This window comes from Anguilla anguilla, chromosome 19 (genome assembly GCF_013347855.1).
Source record: "Anguilla anguilla isolate fAngAng1 chromosome 19, fAngAng1.pri, whole genome shotgun sequence".
NCBI classification, from domain to species: Eukaryota; Metazoa; Chordata; class Actinopteri; order Anguilliformes; family Anguillidae; genus Anguilla; species Anguilla anguilla.
Genome location: NC_049219.1, coordinates 5,058,834 through 5,076,640, shown reverse-complemented (window position 1 = coordinate 5,076,640; position 17,807 = coordinate 5,058,834). Strand labels below are relative to the sequence as shown.

Here is a 17,807-nt window from a genome sequence, read left to right as displayed (position 1 = left end):
TGTGAGGCCTGTTGGACGAACTTCCAAAATCCCAGAAACGACGCTGGAGGTGGCTTACGGTGGAGAAATGAACACCCATTACTCTGTCAACAGCTCTACAAGACATTCCTGCAGTCAGCACGCCGATTTCATGATCTCTTATCTCTTGAGGCATCTGTGACATAGTGTTGAACAACAAAACTCAGCATTTTATGGGTGGCCTTTTATTGACCCCATCATAAGGAATACCTGTGTAGTGATCATGGCTTTTAATCAGCATCTTGATATACCACACCTGTGCAGGAGATGGACTATCTTGACAAAGGAGAAATGCTAGCTAACAGTGATATAAACACATTTGTTGGCAATATTTGAGAGAAATAAGATCTTTGTGCACATAGAACAAATCATTGAGGTATTATTTAAACGCATAAAAAATGGCTGCAAAAATAAAAGTGTTGCATTTATATTTTCTTTAGAAATGCAAATTACAAGGTGATTCCGTTATTTTTCCTCAACATTGAGTGATTCCATAATTTTTTCCTCTACTTGATCCGGAAAAAAATGTGCCATTAATTAAAATAATTTAATTTAATTTGTTTGAGGTATGTTTCACGAAGCCAGAATGTTCAGCTATTAAACAAAAATTGTTTTGTGTCATATCTGTGATTGTTTATTTGCTACGAAGTAAAAAAGCTGGGTGAACATCCTCTAAGTGTGGTTATTCCATAATTTTTGTCATAATTTTACAATGGATTCACAGCATTGACTCGAACTCACAGGCCTTAACATTTCGTTAGGTTGAGATGTCAATCAAAAATAATTATCCAATAAAATTATTAGAAAAGCGTATGACGCCCCTCGTCTTTTAAAACGTAGGCGTGCGCGTTTGCGCAGTCGTCGCTTTCTATGACGGGATAGGCCGTGTTTCAATGGGAAGGCGGTCCCGTTTCGTTCTCTGAAGATTTTAGGGCGGGGCAGAGGACCGTGCCATGTATTGTAGGTGGGGTCGACAGTGCTGTGGTGGGGTCGATCAAGGATCGGGGTGAGACGCATTTTTGTACCAGAGGGAACTGGCACAAGTGCTTGGGGAAAAAGTTCAGAAATCAAAGATGATCGCTTACATTTGTGGCGTGAGTACATGTGCTACCTAGTATGCTGACTGTTTTTCAGTTGTCTGACAATGCAATGCGACAGCACGATCGACTGGAAAGTTTAACGAGGACTACGTTGGTTGTACTTTATAAGCGTGTTAGCTCGATGCGTAATTTGGCATATTATGAGAATACACTTCCTTACTTAAAAGCATCATTGGATTGTGGTCAAGGGGAAAGTTTTTTCTTCTTCAGAATATCATTTTCAACTTGTGCAAGAATGATGATACTTTGACTGTAACTCATAAGTGGTTTCGGAATCGGACTAAACTAAAAGATACACTGTAAAACGTTGCTCTGCAAGCGTTGCAACAAACTAACGTTGACATGTAGCCTATATCTAGCTAGCACGGTAGCTCGTTGGCAAGTTGTCAACGTATTCGTTGGAAGTGGGCTGACGTTCAGTTTCATTGGTTTGGACCATGAACGCATTTTCCTTCAGCTACTGTTGTAGGCACTGCGTTTCCTAATTTGGTCGGACAGTCATTTATGTTATTAACAGTTTACCGCACTGCCGTCAGATAGTGATCCGAGAGAGGAAGTGGGGGACGAAAATATTTGCTGCATAATGATCAGAGAAAAAAATACAGTAGCTTCTGTGCACTGAGGGCCATCGTCATCGAGCGTACATGTCTGTGCAAAGAGCACAATGCTAAGTCGCGCGAACGTTAGGCCGAACGTCACCGTTTTGAATGGGAGTAGATGCCCCCCCCCCCCCCCAAACTTGACACAAGTGAGATTTTACTCACAGCTAAACAAACCCTGTTATTGCTGTTTATGTGTTAAGGAAATATTCCGATAAATGCACGCGATAATGGGCTATATAACACTAGCATCGTACAGCACCGCGTTTCCTCAGGCAATTTTACGAAGGAGATTTGACATTTCTTTGGGAAGTTATCTTGCTGTAGTGAATTCAAATTCGGGTGTTTATTATGTTGCGTTTACCACGACTACAAGTGTATGGCGACAAATTGGCTAAATAGCCTACTTTATTAGCCAGGGGTGTCCAGTCTTACCCAGAAAGGGTCCTTGTGGGTGCATGTTTTTGTGTTGGCCCAGCAGTGCGACACCTGATTCAACGAATTAACTGATCACATTCTTCTGGCGAGGCAGTGATGGGTAGAATCAGGTGTCTTAGCGGGGTGTCCAATCTTATTTCTTTTCGGACAAGATTGTATGCTGTTATAAGCAGGTTCTGTCCCACTGCCAGCCGAGTCTAGCCAACGTTGCCGATCTGACACACGCCCACAAAGCGCAGTCCACAGTTCAGGGTGAACTTTGTTCAATAGATTGAACATCGGGGAAAGTGAAAAGAACGTTTTGCGCGTTGAATATCCTACAACCACGTTTTTGGGGGCAAGTTTGCAGCTTTGCTTGTCATGGTTAATCTTTGGCCACACCTGCCCACACAGCCAGGTTACTGAAGTGTCAGGACGGTCACATCGTGCTTGCTCAAGCTGTGTTCACTTGACTGCACATGCTCAAGTCTATCTGAGCCTTTTGGATTAAAAGTTTATTGAAAGTTTAAATACAATGCTGCTACATCAACTCTGTCATCATTGTCTTCATTATTATTAATGTGCTTTTTTGCTTATTTTACAGCTGATTCGAAGCTGGATTGATGGCATTATCAGCCTAATATTTGGCCTTTTCTCAAAGAAACCTGCACTTACGCTTCAGGACCCCAATATAAAGTATGCCTTGCGTCTAATCGACAAAGAGGTACTGGAAGATTCTTCTTTTGTTTTAAATATGTACTCTGTGACATTTACTTAGGGGATCAAATGGGCTTGCTCTATACAAAAAAGTTGTTGTCCATTTACCACCATCAATATTACAAATGGGCAATAAAATTTTTTTTAAAAATCATTCAGTGTAAAAATATGCTGATCGATGATCAACATTTTCCTTTAACCCTGTGACACCAAGATATTAATGTAATTGAAAAAATATTATTTTTTACTCTTGAGGAATATGTTCAAAAATTAACTTTTTTTATGCCACCCACCAACTGAACAGGACAGTGACACAATCATAAGATATTAACTGGAACACGTGAAATTGAGGGCTAATTCAAATTCTGTCATTCCCGTATTTTGAAGGGGAGTGGTGGTAATGGCAAGGGGGAGGCAGCAGAGGGGCGTGCTGGTCACCCTCCCAACCTGACACGATAACGACACAAGCATAACTTCCGCTACAACTCATGGGACATTACCAGACATCAGCTCTCGCATCGTTATAGTGAGCCTATTGTCTGCTAATGCACACACGTGCTACCACTGAGTCACAGTGTTGCGTTTTACATCGTCAAAATGACTTCAAAAGTCATTATCTACACAAATGACTCACATTTGGCATTCTAATAAAAACATTGGTGGTAATTTACTTCCTTAAAGTGGACAATCCAGATGTTATGAGAGACAAGTTTAAGAACGTTGGTTGCTCTTTTCCTTTAATGGGGTCAGGCCCTGGGTCTTGGTCCTGTGACTGCTCTGGGCGTTTCCTGGTCTCTCTCTTAAGCCAGGCGCACCACCAGGCTGCAGATGAGAGTTTCGTCACATGACCTCCCGTTAGGTTTCTGAGGAAGTGAGAGCCGTTAACGGGTATAAATGTGTGCTGTTAGGGGAGCGTAACGGATTTGGGGTGTAAAAAGAAGAAGCTGCGTGGCGAAGATGCCGGTTTCGTTCCGAGGACGAGCTGCAGGAAGTGACGTGTTTTTTTGGGCCCCCGGCAGATCGTCAGCCATGACACCAGGAAGTTCCGATTTGCCCTCCCCTCTCCGGACCACGTCCTGGGGCTGCCCATTGGTGAGTCCGCCCAGTAGCTCCTCCCTCCAAGACAACCACACGGTTTTAAGTACATTTTTACACCACTAAGTCTCTCCACACCTCAGTCTTTAGCCATTTACTATTTCGTCCGCGACCTTTCAAAGCAACCTATGCCCCCCTCTGCTTCAACTGTACCCCATTTACACAGGGGAGGGCATCTCAGATGCAGGATTATCCATCCATCCATCTATTATCTATACCCGCTTATTCCTGCTCAGTCGTGGGGGGGGTGCTGGAGGCTATCCCAGTGTGCATCGGGCGAGAGACAGGAATACACCCTGGACAGGCCGCCAATCTATCACACACGTAGGATCATCCCAGATGTGATTAGTGATTTTAAAAACCATAGGATGGTATTGTTCCCATTCGAAAGCTGTTAAATACTCCGCAATTGGGTACTAAACACTTGGGGCTGGCTTTACGGTCACACCTTAGTTTAGTTCTGGACTAAATTGAGTTAATTTTAATTCCGGGACTAGGCTTAATCTGTGTCTGTGAAAATGGCCCTCAGTTTCTAAGAATTATTTTCAGTTTAGCCAAACCTTCAGATATACGCATAATGCGGTGTTAATGCTTTTTTTAAAGTTTCTATTCGGCACAGTAAATGAGCAAATAAAAGGCTCTTTCGTTTGAATTCTGTGCATCGTTTTGATTGGCCAAACACCCTATTGCCTCGCATAATACGACTGGGAAAACCTGTCCGCAGGCCGTATGCATCTGTCTGTCAGAGAGGCAGTTAAAAAGGATCTTTATTTCGTCAAAAACTTTCGTCTGCCTGAAGCGTTTGACAGAAAAACAGACTGCCAATCAGGATCCGAATATCCCGTCGGTCTTCAATCTCAAAACCCCTCAAAGACGGACGACTCCTCTGCAATGAGGGACCCTGAAGGGGCAGCTGAACTGGCCAGGCTGGTTTAACCACCGCAAATGCCAACTGACAAATGCTGGACTGGTTTGTCAAAGGGAAATGGCGGCAGGCGATTGGCTGGCCAATCCCAGAGTGGCGTTAGTGAGGCGGTTACTTTGTTTCAGCGGCCCCCTTGTCAGCGCTCCACTTATGGCGTTTGAGAAGTTGGCGATCCAGCAACGCAAGTGTGCCTTCTCACCTGAGCGTTCGAGGCTGAAGTGAGACGCTGACTTTGTTTCGTTGAGACTGCGCCCTTTTGTGGCCAACTGCATTCATCCTGAGTTCAGAGGTGGCTTGAAATAGAAACTTCTTGATCTTGAAATTCTCAGTCCTTGAAAAGTCGGTATCATAACTCCCGCATGTTCTTTTGAAAGCAGTGTTCCATCTGAATGGACACCGCTTCCAGGAACATTCCAGAAAGGGTCAGGAACATTCCAGAAAGGATGATATTCTTGCACTGTTGATTTTTATGGAGGTATTTTGCAAGCCCGATGACTTGTGATGCTGGTTCTGTTTATAGGTCAACACATTTACCTGTCCGCCAAGGTAGATGGGAACCTGGTGGTCAGGCCCTACACACCTGTGTCCAGTGACGATGACAAGGGATTTGTAGACCTGGTGGTCAAGGTAAAGAACGCGGCTTGAATGTGGCTCTTGCGAACTTTATTCATTTCGTCTGACCATCACTCAAACTGGTTAATGCTGGTTTCTTTAACTTTTCAGGAAGTCCTTTTTGGGGGAAAAAAGAAATGTTTGAAATATAACTAATGTTTTTTTTTTTTTTTTTTTTGTGGAAGATTTATTACAAAAATGTTAACCCCAAGTTCCCTGAGGGTGGAAAGATGTCCCAGTACTTGGAAGGCTTGCGTATTGGCGATACCATCGATTTCCGCGGACCGAGCGGACTGCTCATCTATGAGGGCAATGGTAAGCTTCAGAGTGGGCAGCACGTTAGCCCAGAACTCAGTACGGGCGGTACCAGAGTGCAGCTGGGTATAGGGGGCTTCTGGGCCCAGAACTCAGTACAGGCGGTATCAGTGCCGTTGGGTATAGGGGGCTTCCGGGCCCAGAACTCAGTACAGGCGGTACCAGAGTGCCGTTGGGTATAGGGGGCTTCTGGGCCCAGAACTCAGTACAGGCGGTACCAGAGTGCAGCTGGGTGTAGGGGGCTTCTGGTGGATCTGCCTTGCCTGTGACTCAGGAGCCCTTGGCAGTCATTCTAAAACTCGGCCGTTCGTTTCTTTTGGAACTTCAGAAGACGTTCAAAAGCGGTCTTCCTGGCCGATGGCCTGACCGTTAACCGGTCCCGACGCTGACCGCTGTGTGCCTAAGACCGCCTTTCTCAACAGGAAAGTTTGCCGTTAAACCGGACAAGAAGTCGGAGCCGGTGATCAAGACCGCGAAACACGTGGGCATGATCGCGGGCGGGACGGGTGAGTCTCCAACCTAAACCTGCCCCCAGGACTGAGCTGGGTTCCTAAACTGGGCGGCGTGAGGGAGGGTTTTGACTCCGGCTGAGCGCACTGCAGCTGACCCTGACTGTGAAGAAAGGGCTGGCACGAGAGAGCACAGAGGCTCGGGAATGTGCCTGATGCAAGCCGCTTGCTGCCCGGGGGCAAGAATCTAGGGTTTGGCTGTGCTTCAAATAGGAGATCAGTCAGCAGCGATGTATGTCATCAGCTCTGATTGGCTGTGCTTTGAGCAGGGATGTGATTGGATGTCTGTGTGTGCAGGGATCACTCCCATGCTGCAGATCATTAAGGCAGTGATGAAGGATCCCAAGGACCAGACAGTGTGCTATTTGCTCTTTGCCAACCAGGTAGGCACACCTTGCGGGTTCTTTCCCCAGGAACTCTCCTCTTAAGTCTAACCCCAGGAACTCTCCTCTTAGATCTAACCCCAGGAACTCGCCTCTTAGATCTAACCCCAGGAACTCGCCTCTTAGATCTAACCCCAGGAACTTGCCTCTTAGGTCACAGATTTCAGTGCTTAATATCCCCGTTCAGCCTTTGTGCTGTTCTCAGGGTCAAACACGACCCTCTTCTGAGTTTAACAGCAGTGAAAATCTGTTTGATCACTTTCCCTGGAGCGACCCCTCCATTGGGAAAACCGTTGCCCATTTTATATTTTTATAAAAGCAGTACACCATCAGGATCTTTTTTTTAAATATTTGCAGTTATGAAATCACCACTTGCCCTTTTTAGCTTCTTCTAGAGCAGAGGGCTGTATCTTCACCAGCCCTAACAGTTACGCCATCTGACACTTTAGTTACACTTCTTCAAGCGAATAAATAACGGCCAAAGGTGGTTTTTTTATAACCCTCCATGAAATGTTTAATTGCGAGTGATCCGGTGCTTGTGTATATGGTAAATGGTAAATGGACTGCATTTATATAGCGCTTTTATCCAAAGCGCTTTACAATTGATGCCTCTCATTCGCCAGAGCAGTTAGAGGTTAGGTGTCTTGCTCAAGGACACTTCGACGTGCCCAGGGCGGGGTTTGAACCGGCAACCCTCCGACTGCCAGACAATCGGTCTTACCTCCTGAGCTATATCGCCCCAGCTAGGTCATTTAGCCAGGGTAATGGGCGGTAACAAGCACCTGCGCACACACACCAGCCCTACAGGTGTTGCCCACCTCCTAGAGTGCTGATTTTTCCGACGTCGGTGTAAAAAATCTGTTCGGTGCTGTGGGCTTGTTATGATTGGACATTTATGGAAAAATTGGTCCACGAAATATGAAATATATCTTAAATGAGAGCAATTTGAAAACCGCTGACAGTTTGTGTCGCAAATTCGTGGCTGCCAAATTATGCTATTGTGTGCCGTTGTTGGCAGTTTTATGCAGTAAAACTTTATTCACGCCGAGTCATTTATTAGAATTTTGATGTTCAGGTTAAGCAATAAAAATTAATCTGACAATGTGAATTTGTATTTGCTTTCTTTAATTAGTGCTTTTGTATTTAAAGGGGGGGGGGGCAAACTACGATTTATTTTTATTATTTATATTCAGAATAAAGGAAGTGATATTATGTATCTACAGCATGTACAGTTGATTTTTTAGAAAGGCAAAGAGTTGCAATAATATTACAAAATGAAAAATTCAGATTGGAAACCCCCCCCCCCCCCCCTCCATTTTCATCTGCAGACTGATAAGGACATTCTTCTCCGTCCTGAGCTGGAGGAGATTTTGGCCAATCACCCGTCCCGCTTCAAGCTGTGGTTTACCGTGGACCGGGCGCCTGCAGGTAAGGCTCCTCCCATGTGACCCTCAGTTAGCCTAGACCCTACAGCTGCCTGCAGGGGGCAGTACAGAACCCCCCTCCTGCAGTACAGAGTCCCTCTCCTGCAGTAGGGGGCAGTACAGAGTCCCTCTCCTGCAGTAGGGGGCAGTACAGAGTCCCTCTCCTGCAGGGGGAAGGGTGGGGGGGGAGTACAGATTAACTTGCATTTAGCACTTTTGTGGTGTTTGGAAAGATTAGCAAGATATAAAACTGACAAGCAATGGTGAATGGAGAAAATTACTTGATTTTGTATTTCCTGTAAAATAAAATTTTCTAAAATATGGTAAAAACATTTTAATAATAATATTTTCAGATATGACATTTCTCCAGTTATAGAGACTGAATAAAAACGTGTGGCTTGGCAGAACTGACACTTGCTCATTTAACTCTGAATGCAATGCTGTTATCACGCTCTATAATATATATAGCACATGCTCTTCTGCAGAGCATGTGCTATATATATGTGTAATGTAATGTAAAAGGATGGGGTGACGGTGATACTTTAGAATACAGCATTCTTTCTTTCCTTTTTGGTTATTCTGAGAAGAAAGAGCATGGCAGATTAAATATTCACGTAGGTTTATATGAAAAGCCAGCCGCGATTGGTTAATACTCATCCAATCATATGCAACCAGGGCCAGTGAATTTTGAATTAACTTTATTTAAGAATGCCGCTGTCTGAGGACACTGCTCGTGCATTGTTCAGAAGGTTCCTTATGATTTAATAAAAACTTTTTTTAAAATTTTTTTTAAAAATCTCTGTCCCAGATTGGCCGTACAGCCAAGGATTCATCAGCGAGGACATGGTGCGGGACCACCTCCCGCCCCCGGGGGACCACGCCCTCGTCCTCATGTGCGGCCCGCCTCCCATGATCCAGTTCGCCTGCAACCCCAACCTGGATAAAGTGGGCCACGCCCCCGACAGGAGGTTCATCTTCTAACCCCGCCCCCTCCTCGGCAAGCTTTTGTTGTGTCTGGGTGCAGAAGTTTGTATATTCCTTATTAAACAGCGCTTGGCTTTGATTGGCCCCAATCTGTTACACGGACCATCTAGGGCCAATCGGTGAAGTGGAAAATCCATTACCAGTCTTTGATACTGGAGTCAAGGACTTGGTTGCAATAATTTTTTTTGTTGTTGATCTAATTAGAAATGTCTAACACAGAGTGGCCTTTGTGATCGTCTTAAAGCTTGAGTTTTGAAATCGTATGATTTTGATCCTCGTGGACCGTCTGTCTTTTCAGTTGATTTTGTTGATCTGTTGTGGATTGTCTGTGTGAAGCGCATGATGAGCAGCAGTGGTATTTGAGCAGCAGTGGCGATGCCGGCGGCTGATCGGCTGATCAGCGCGGACTGTGGATCGGGATCAGCATGCGTGCGTGCCGGCCAGCTGTAAAAGGGGCGGAGCACTGCGCAACCTCGCGTATCCCCATTGGCCGTCTCTGTACTGCACGGAGGACGTTCTTTCTGGCCCGCTTGCTGTAGGCACCGATTAGATCTCAGACCACTTGCTGACGTAACTCCTTTAGAACTGAAGAGAACCTGCAGAAGAACCGTGCTGAGACCATCTCCTGAGGTGGTCGGAGTTTGGGGCCTTTCTGAGGGGCCTGAGTTTGGGGCCTTTCAGAGGGGTCTGAGGTTGGGGCCTTTCAGAGGGGTCTGAGTTTGGGTCCTTTCTGAGGGGGTCTGAGTTTGTTTGGCGTGTTCACATATACACAAGTTTGGGAGCCTCGTCACTGAGACGCAAATTAATTCTGAAAATGAAAAGTTCACATTCAAAGAAAGCGGCGGTAAGCTTAACCCTGGTTCTCTCAAAATAAGTTTTCGTCAAAATGACAGAGTTACCTTTAACTATTTTTCGTGGATCAATAAACTGACCAAGATAAACCAGCACACTAAATCTTTAGGACCAAGTTTGGGAAATCCAATCATGAAGATAACTGACCGCAATCCAGCTGCTCCACACTCATCCTAGCCCCAACTATTTTTTTTCTGAATGATAACTACTCTGATCCAGAATCCGTGTATGGACAGGGCCTAACCACATGAAGACCGAGATCCGAGTCACTTAATTGAATGATTATGCTGGCACGTCCTACACTGATACACCAGACTCGAGCTTGAGTCCCGTTTTAAGGATTCTCTATAACCAAATGTATACCGCTTCATATTTCAACATACAGTATCTGACTATCCACAATGCAGCTTTACTTTATGCATGGATTCACTAGACTAAGCCGCTTTTGACACACAAGTTAGGCACAAGCATGAACGTCAGTCAACATTAAAACATGAATTTAATGTCACCCAACCTGTACTGCAACACAGCCATGCAGATGGTTAGTTACTGTATAACTTACTTTCTTAGTTGTACATTTAGTGGTTACTATGGAGCTACCATAATTATATGTATGTGTGTGTGTGTGTGTGTGTGTATATATATATATATATATATATATATATATATAATTTGGCTGTGGTGATGCTAGAGGTTTCAGCTTGGTGACCTTCTATTCCGATTGGTCAGCTGCTTATGACCAGGCGCTCATCTGCACAGGAAAATTTTGTCGGGGCTGTTCACCACATTACTGATTCGAGAGGCTCGTTTTCTCTCTCATCTAATTTGCATCACGCTTTAATGAAGATGTTTGGGGTTTTTTTTCTTTAAAAATTTTTTTTTTTTTTAGAACAGTGTGGGGAGGCTGCAGTTGTTGTATTGATGATTTTTTTTTTTTCTATTCTCCTGATATAATTCATTAATGTGAGCAAGTGATAAAACCTGGTCACAAAGCAACCACTGATCCAAGTCTAGAACTGCTGTAGGTGGCAACGCGTGTTATACTTAAGTGCACATTGAGCAGGCAGGGGGGGGGGGGAGTGCCATTATAATTTACGTGCTTACGCTATATTTAAGTGCACATTGAGCATGCAGAGGGGAGTGCCCTTATCCTTTGTCACAGCTGACAAACGCGGTGCTGCAAAACTAGAAAAGCATCGTTTCTCGGCGTCAGGTTCAATATGGCGGCCCGCCAAGGCGTTGGTCAGTTGTGCCGAAACGTCAGGCAACCCTGAGGCCCGGAGGATTTAGTCTTGAGTCGGAAGGAAGAGACGAGATTTAGCTGCGCGGACAAGCAGCGCGTCGACTCTTAAAATAAGAAAGTGGCGCAAGTCGCTCCGGAGAGTGAGTGTCTGGCTAAATGGCGGTAACGCAACGCGACAGTTGGAGAGTTCGAGGGTGAAAATGAGTGCTAATTAGCGCCAGTCTTGAGTCTGGATACGAGCGGCTGTCGGAACCGGAGTTCAAAAGAAGCGCGAGGAGCGGCTAACAGGATATGTGGGGTTTTAGCGGTGCGTTTTTCTCCATTACAGTATCGGGGGCTCAAGAGCAAGCATAAGCAGACACAGAAAAGACTAAAGCAGCCGCATGTTTTCATTGGGGATCTCTGATCCAAATACACTGTGCCTTCTTATCCTGATTTGGGCTGCTCTCACGTCCTCCCCATTCCTTAAGTCTTTGAAGCAGCTTGGGCAGGGCTCATCCCCACGGCAACCGATCCACATCAGCCGGTTGAACGCCTTTACCTGCGCCCGTGGAGACGCGCCAGCCGCTGTTGCCTCGGCGACGAAATTTCACCGTGTAGGAGGACTGATTTTTTTTTTGCGAGCGCAGTAATCGGGAGACGCGGGAACGGCCGTGTGATTCGGGCGACCCGACGTGACCGCTTTAAGTACCAATCACGCGCCGCGCAGCTGGGAGGAGGCGGGTTCGACCCGCGCAACTTCTCAGCTGGAGACTCGCGCGTTCGCCGTTTGCTCCGATTGGCCGGACGTGTGATTTGGAGCAAAAGGCAGGCTTGGTCAGCCAATGCATGCGCTGCGTGCGTGTTTGTAATGGCAGAAGTGAAACGCTGGGCTGACTTTAAACATTAGATTCTGGCCTTGATGCTCAATACAGTAGCGTTCCATACATGGTAGTAAAGTTTTCAGCTGCACCCAGGCATTTTGTTTAAAAAAGTTTTTTTTTTTTTTTTTTTTTTTGAGACGGGCAAAATGTGCTTCTGGAATGCAATTGATGCAAGCCTACATTCCTGAGGGGGAAATCAGTCCCTTACATCCAGTGGAAATCTTGGAAAATTCAGAAAGTTCTACCAAAGCATTAAATTCCTTTAACTGCAGCTGGACACTGATGCCAGTCCCTTTTGCTCATCAGTAAGCGATGCTAATTGTACCACTAATTTGAATTGACCACAGTACTGATGTTCCCCATTCGTAAACGTTTGCAATGTCTGCATTTGATTGAAGTTACAGCTTGTATTCTCAAAAAAAAGTTTGATTACTGAAATGTTCATCCATCTGTGGTTTGATAAAGCATAAGGATTCTAAATAAACGCAAATGTAATAAAAAGTACGATGCTTTGTAAATTTATTTTCTGTAAAACACGGTTTGTATTTCACATTTCAGAATGTTTTACCTGAGATCATTTCAATATGGCTCATGTTTGCAATTTCAGTTAATAACATTTTCAGTGCTGTTGGTATCAACTTATGGGTTATAAAAAATAGTAAAAAAAAAAATTAATTTGGCTAACGATTTGCCTGTCCTATTTTGGCCAGTTGGTAATTCAAGGCAATTTTAAGGTTTAAAATACATTTCCACCATCTGTACAATGACTTACACTGGATATGTACACTGGTGTGTTAGTGTAGATCTGGTAAATATATTGAAACCGAAGTGTGAGAATGCTGAGGGTGTGCACTTGTGAATTGTTACAAATCTGAAATTGTGGAGTACAGAGCCAAAACAAGAAGAAAATATTTCTCAAACATCATGCAGCTCAGTGTGTGTGTGTGAGTGTGTGGACACTCCTAATCAGTGGAGTTGACTACTTCAGCCACACCCATTGTAAACAGGTGCATGAAATCAAGCATACAGCCACGCAATCTCCATGGAGACACATTGGCAGTAGAAGGGGTTGCGCTGAAGAGCACGGTGACTTTCAACATGGCACTGTATTAATGGTAAATGGTAAATGGACTGCATTTATATAGCGCTTTTATCCAAAGCGCTTTACAATTGATGCCTCTCATTCGCCAGAGCAGTTAGGGGTTAGGGGTTAGGTGTCTTGCTCAAGGACACTTCGACATGCCCAGGGCGGGGTTTGAACCGGCAACCCGCCGACTGCCAGACAATCGGTCTTACCTCCTGAGCTATGTCGCCCCTAGGATGTCATTAGGATGTATTAGGATGTCACCTTTCCATTAAGTCAGTTTGTCAAATTTCTGCTCTGCTAGAGCTGCCCCAGTCAACAGTAAGCGCTGTTATTGTAAAGTGTAAACGTCTAGGAGCAACAACAGCTCAGCTGAGAAGCGGTAGGCCGCACAAGCTCACAGAACGAGACCGCCGAGTGCTGAAGCGCGTAGCGTGTAAAAATTCTCGTCCTCGGGCTGCAACGCTCGCTACAGAGTCCCAGGACCGCCTCTTCGAAGCTACGTCAGCACGAGAGCTCTTCGTCGGGACCTTCGTGAAATGGGTTTCCATGGCCGCGCGGCCACACACAACACAAGCCTGTGAAGATCGCCAGGCGCAATGCCAAGCGTCGGCTGGAGCGGTGTAAAGCACGCCGCCGTCGGGACTCTGGAGCGGTGGGAAAACGCGTTCTCTGGAGCGACGAGTCGCGCTTCGCTATCTGGCGGCCTGACGGACGAAAACGGGTTTGGCGGAACGCACGGTGCCAACGCCGGCGCCCGACCTCGCTAATTGCTCCTGTGGCTGAACGGGAGCCAACCCCTGCAGCCATGTTACGTAATCTAGTGGGACGGAGTGTAGCACAGTGGGTAAGGAACTGGGCTTGTAACCGAAAGGTCGCAGGTTCGATTCCCGGGTAAGGACACTGCCGTTGTACCCTTGAGCAAGGTACTTAACCGGAATTGCTTCAGTATATATCCAGCTGTATAAATGGATACAATGTAAAATGCTATGTAAAAGTTGTGTAAGTCGCTCTGGATAAGAGCGTCTGCTAAATGCTTGTAATGTAATGTAATGTAATGTAATTAATGCCCATGGTTGGGTGGTTCTCAAATCGCGTAAGCTGGCTTTGTCCACGACGTGTGAAAATTTCGAAAAAGCACGAGCACGTCGAACATCTTGAGCGATTTGGTTTGCCTGGAACACGCCAAGGAATAGACTCCAGCGAAGCTGCTGGAACCCCATTGTATCTGTTCAGCAGTCCTAGATAAGAAATGTTCAACTTTCCCGTGGAATTTATTGTTAGTAACAGTTCAAATAGCTACAAGTGACTGCTTTTGGGAGTATCCCTTCGACAAATCCTGTAGCCTTCATAATTCTTTGGCACAACTGATGTTTTAGTAGAAAAAGGAACCCAGATGTCTCAATGCTTAATACACTGCAATTAAATGCCTTGCATTGCATCGAATATATTTCTTGTTTTTATTTTTCTTTACAACAAGACATCAAGTGTGCCGCTCTCTTAACTGCCATAACGACAAAAACGAAGGGCGTGAGAAGTGAAGTATGCGGTCACCATAGTGACCAGAACTTTGACAAAAACATTCATCAATTAGTGGTGGCAGCCCTTCCAAAAGCTGGAATCAATGGCATAGATTAATTTAACTTGTCATATTATGGATGGATTCCTTTACCATGATTATACCCAATGTGACATGCCACAGCCAATCAGAGGCGAACATGTGACGTCAAAAATGAAATTAACTGGTTCATAATCACAGCATTCTCTTGCAATATTCAAATACACACAACTGAGTTGAAATTTTATTGACACTTTTAAAATGCAGAAGTTACACAATACATAATTGCTTTACAGGTATGGGATAACAAGGACTGCATAGAAGTATTAATTTGTGCATCTCTCTTACTTCTTTCCTTTTTCACTTTAAAACATACAAAATCCCAATAAAATCTGCTGTATGCTAGCCTGTTACAGATATGTATAATAATAATAATAATAATAATAGTAATAATAATAATAATAATAATAATAATGATGTCTTTAGCAGGTCTCTACACAATGATCATTGCAAAAAATGACAACTGGTTTAAATAACATGCAAGGACACTGAAGTAGCTGAATTAAATACATGTGAGTTAATGACTTGGGTGAACAAAAACATGCACAGATGAACGCTAGGAGTGGAGGAGAGCCTAACAAGGATCTGGAGTGGGGGGCTTTAGCCACTTCAGAAATCAGGAAGAAAGATCACCTGGAGCCCTTTTCCAGGTGGCTATTTCTGCGGGAAGGCAAGGAGTGCGTTGGCACCGTGGTCTGGCCGTGGAGGGGGGCAGGGGGGGCGGGGTTCGAGTCCACTCATCGAATCTCAGAAACAGGTCAATATATAAAATGCGCGTTTCCTTTGGCAAATAAGATGGGGCTGTGGGACAGGGAATGGCTGTGCTGGCTTCCAAGCAAAGCCGCCAACCGCTTTCCCTCCCACGTTACCGCCACCGGCGTGGGCTACAACGAGATACGATCGGGTCCCGTTTAAAAAAAAACAGATTGGCCATCGACGACCACCCCACGTTCCCCAAAAACAGCTCCGATCGGGCTTTGAGAATGTACACCATGTAAGCGTGGTGCCCCACGTCCTGTTGTTGTCCTAAATTAAACAAAAAATAGGCACAAAGGCACATACTGTAGACAAATCCAATATATCCAGTAACCAGCTGGTTGGCAAACTTGGATCTCTCCAACACGGTATCCTTTCAGCAATTGCATATCAATGTGAACAGGTTTCAGGCAAGTTCAGCTGTTTACACAGTGTAAACAGTGAGTGGAACACTCAACTGGAGTGGAGCCAGAATGCACGGAAAAGCTTCACGTCCTCTTAAAGGCCAGAATACATCGTGTTGTCACCACTGACAAGGCCAACGGCTTTTTTCCATGTAGTGTGTGGTGAAAACAAACTGAAATGCAAAAAAAAAAAAAAACAACCGAGATACGAAGGATCTTTTTTTTAAACCGTTAAAAATGCAAGGTAACCCCTTCAACTTGAACCGTTCACCATAAAGCCTACGTAACTGACCTATCATGATGTGGACCTGTCACTGGCAGCCACGACAGCGTATTACAGCTCACGAAAAGGGGCAATATCACCGTCCGAATGCGCGCGGTGAATTTTTCAAAGCAGGTTTCAAAAATGACCTTGACAATGTGATTGTGGCGTACATTGTGTCAGTGTAATGGCACCAGTCGCACGCTGTAATACACGATCGTGACCAGCGTAAGCTAGCATGTTCACAGGCGAGATTGGCTTTGTGATTGGCGGCTGAAGTGAGCCGATACCAAAGATGGCGCTCGGGGGGGGCGTGCGGCCCTGGCCCTGGCTCTGGCAACGGTGAAGGCGAAGGCGAAGGTGGTGGGCGGGGCCGGCGCCGTGGCGATGGCCCGAGAACCTCAGACGTTGGAGTCGTCGTCCATGGCGCCGGAGCCGGGCGAGCCGGCGGACGCCTCTCTGAAAAACTCGTCCTCCTTCAGCATGCTCTGGGAACCGAGAGATCAGAGCGTTTCCGTTTCAACTCGGTCAAGTCCGGAAACGAAGGACCGTAAAAACTCAGGTCATCACTCACACACACGGTCACAACGAGGACGAATGAGGATTTCCGAATTGATTCATAGTAAATGGACTGCATTTATATAGCACTTTTATCCAAAGCGCTTTACAATTGATGCCTCTCATTCGCCAGAGCAGTTAGGGGTTAAGGGTTAGGTGTCTTGCTCAAGGACACTTCCACATGCCCAGGGCGGGGTTTGAACCGGCAACCCTCCGACTGCCAGACAATCGGTCTTACCTCCTGAGCTATGTCGCCCCATTCATGAAACTCAAGTTATGTGTAACGCTTTGTGATTGCGTGTTCAGACAGTGGTTGGAGAGGCCGTTTTTTCCAGTCACAAAACTGGAAGCGGGTGGGGTAACACACCCTCAGCGAACTGATCGATTTGGACCAATCGCTGGGATTTGCTTAGGAGATCAAACACGTTTGATTGGCTCAAGCAGGCGAATTGCTGACTACAGCTCCACCACACGGCAGGTCTCAGGAATTTGCACGGTGGCTTCTGACCTGGGGCCCATCAGTCAGACTCGATGTTGGCAGTTTGGATAGGGGTGGGGGATGTGGGGGTGGGAGTCAGGGGGGTGGGGGTTAGGGGGGTGGGGGGGGGGCGTGAAACCTACCGTCAGGTTGTTGATTCCCTCGGAGAAGGCGCCAATTTGCCTCACAGTCCCTTCAGAATCCTCCATCTGCAGGAGGAGAAACACATTCAAATATCACAAAAACAACCAGAGGCCGGCAGACCAGGTGGTGAAAAACACTAAAATATCACAAAAATAACCAGAGACAGGCAGAGGGTGTGTGGTGAACATTCAGATCAGCTCAAATAGGTGCTAAACCTGCCTTCCTAATATCAACAGACAATAGGATTAGTATGAGGCCAGTACAGGTGAATAAGGGGATGAGTATGAGGCTGGTACAGGTTAATGATAAGGGGATGAGTATGAGGCTGGTACAGGTTAATGATAAGGGGATGAGTATGAGGCTGGTACAGGTTAATGGTAAGGGGATGAGTATGAGGTTGATACTGGGGAATGATAAGGGGATGAGTATGAGGTTGATACAGGGGAA

The 17,807-nt window shown here is 45.6% G+C and overlaps 2 protein-coding genes across 13 annotated transcripts in view; one reads left to right on the top strand and one right to left on the bottom strand.

Annotated features, from left to right (window-relative positions):
• The first annotated feature begins 960 nt into the window (after positions 1-960).
• Positions 961-10,904, top strand: LOC118219124 (NADH-cytochrome b5 reductase 3). The gene is made up of 9 exons (XM_035402039.1): positions 961-1,112; positions 2,739-2,858; positions 3,871-3,943; positions 5,392-5,498; positions 5,669-5,798; positions 6,221-6,304; positions 6,605-6,690; positions 8,019-8,118; positions 8,923-10,904. The coding sequence occupies exons 1-9, from the start codon at positions 1,092-1,094 to the stop codon at positions 9,093-9,095; spliced, it is 894 nt and encodes a 297-aa protein (XP_035257930.1). The 5' UTR covers positions 961-1,091; the 3' UTR covers positions 9,096-10,904.
• Positions 10,905-14,923: 4,019 nt separating this feature from the next.
• Positions 14,924-17,807, bottom strand: part of LOC118219040 (liprin-beta-1-like) — a 58,083-nt gene continuing 55,199 nt past the window's right edge. For all 12 annotated transcript variants that reach the window (XM_035401840.1, XM_035401839.1, XM_035401843.1 and 9 more), the window contains 2 exons: positions 17,360-17,425; positions 14,924-16,668 (listed from right to left, as the gene is read on the bottom strand). In XM_035401840.1, the coding sequence (XP_035257731.1) occupies positions 16,582-16,668; positions 17,360-17,425 (153 nt within the window). In that variant the 3' untranslated portion in view covers positions 14,924-16,581. The remainder of the gene's footprint in view (positions 16,669-17,359; positions 17,426-17,807) is intronic.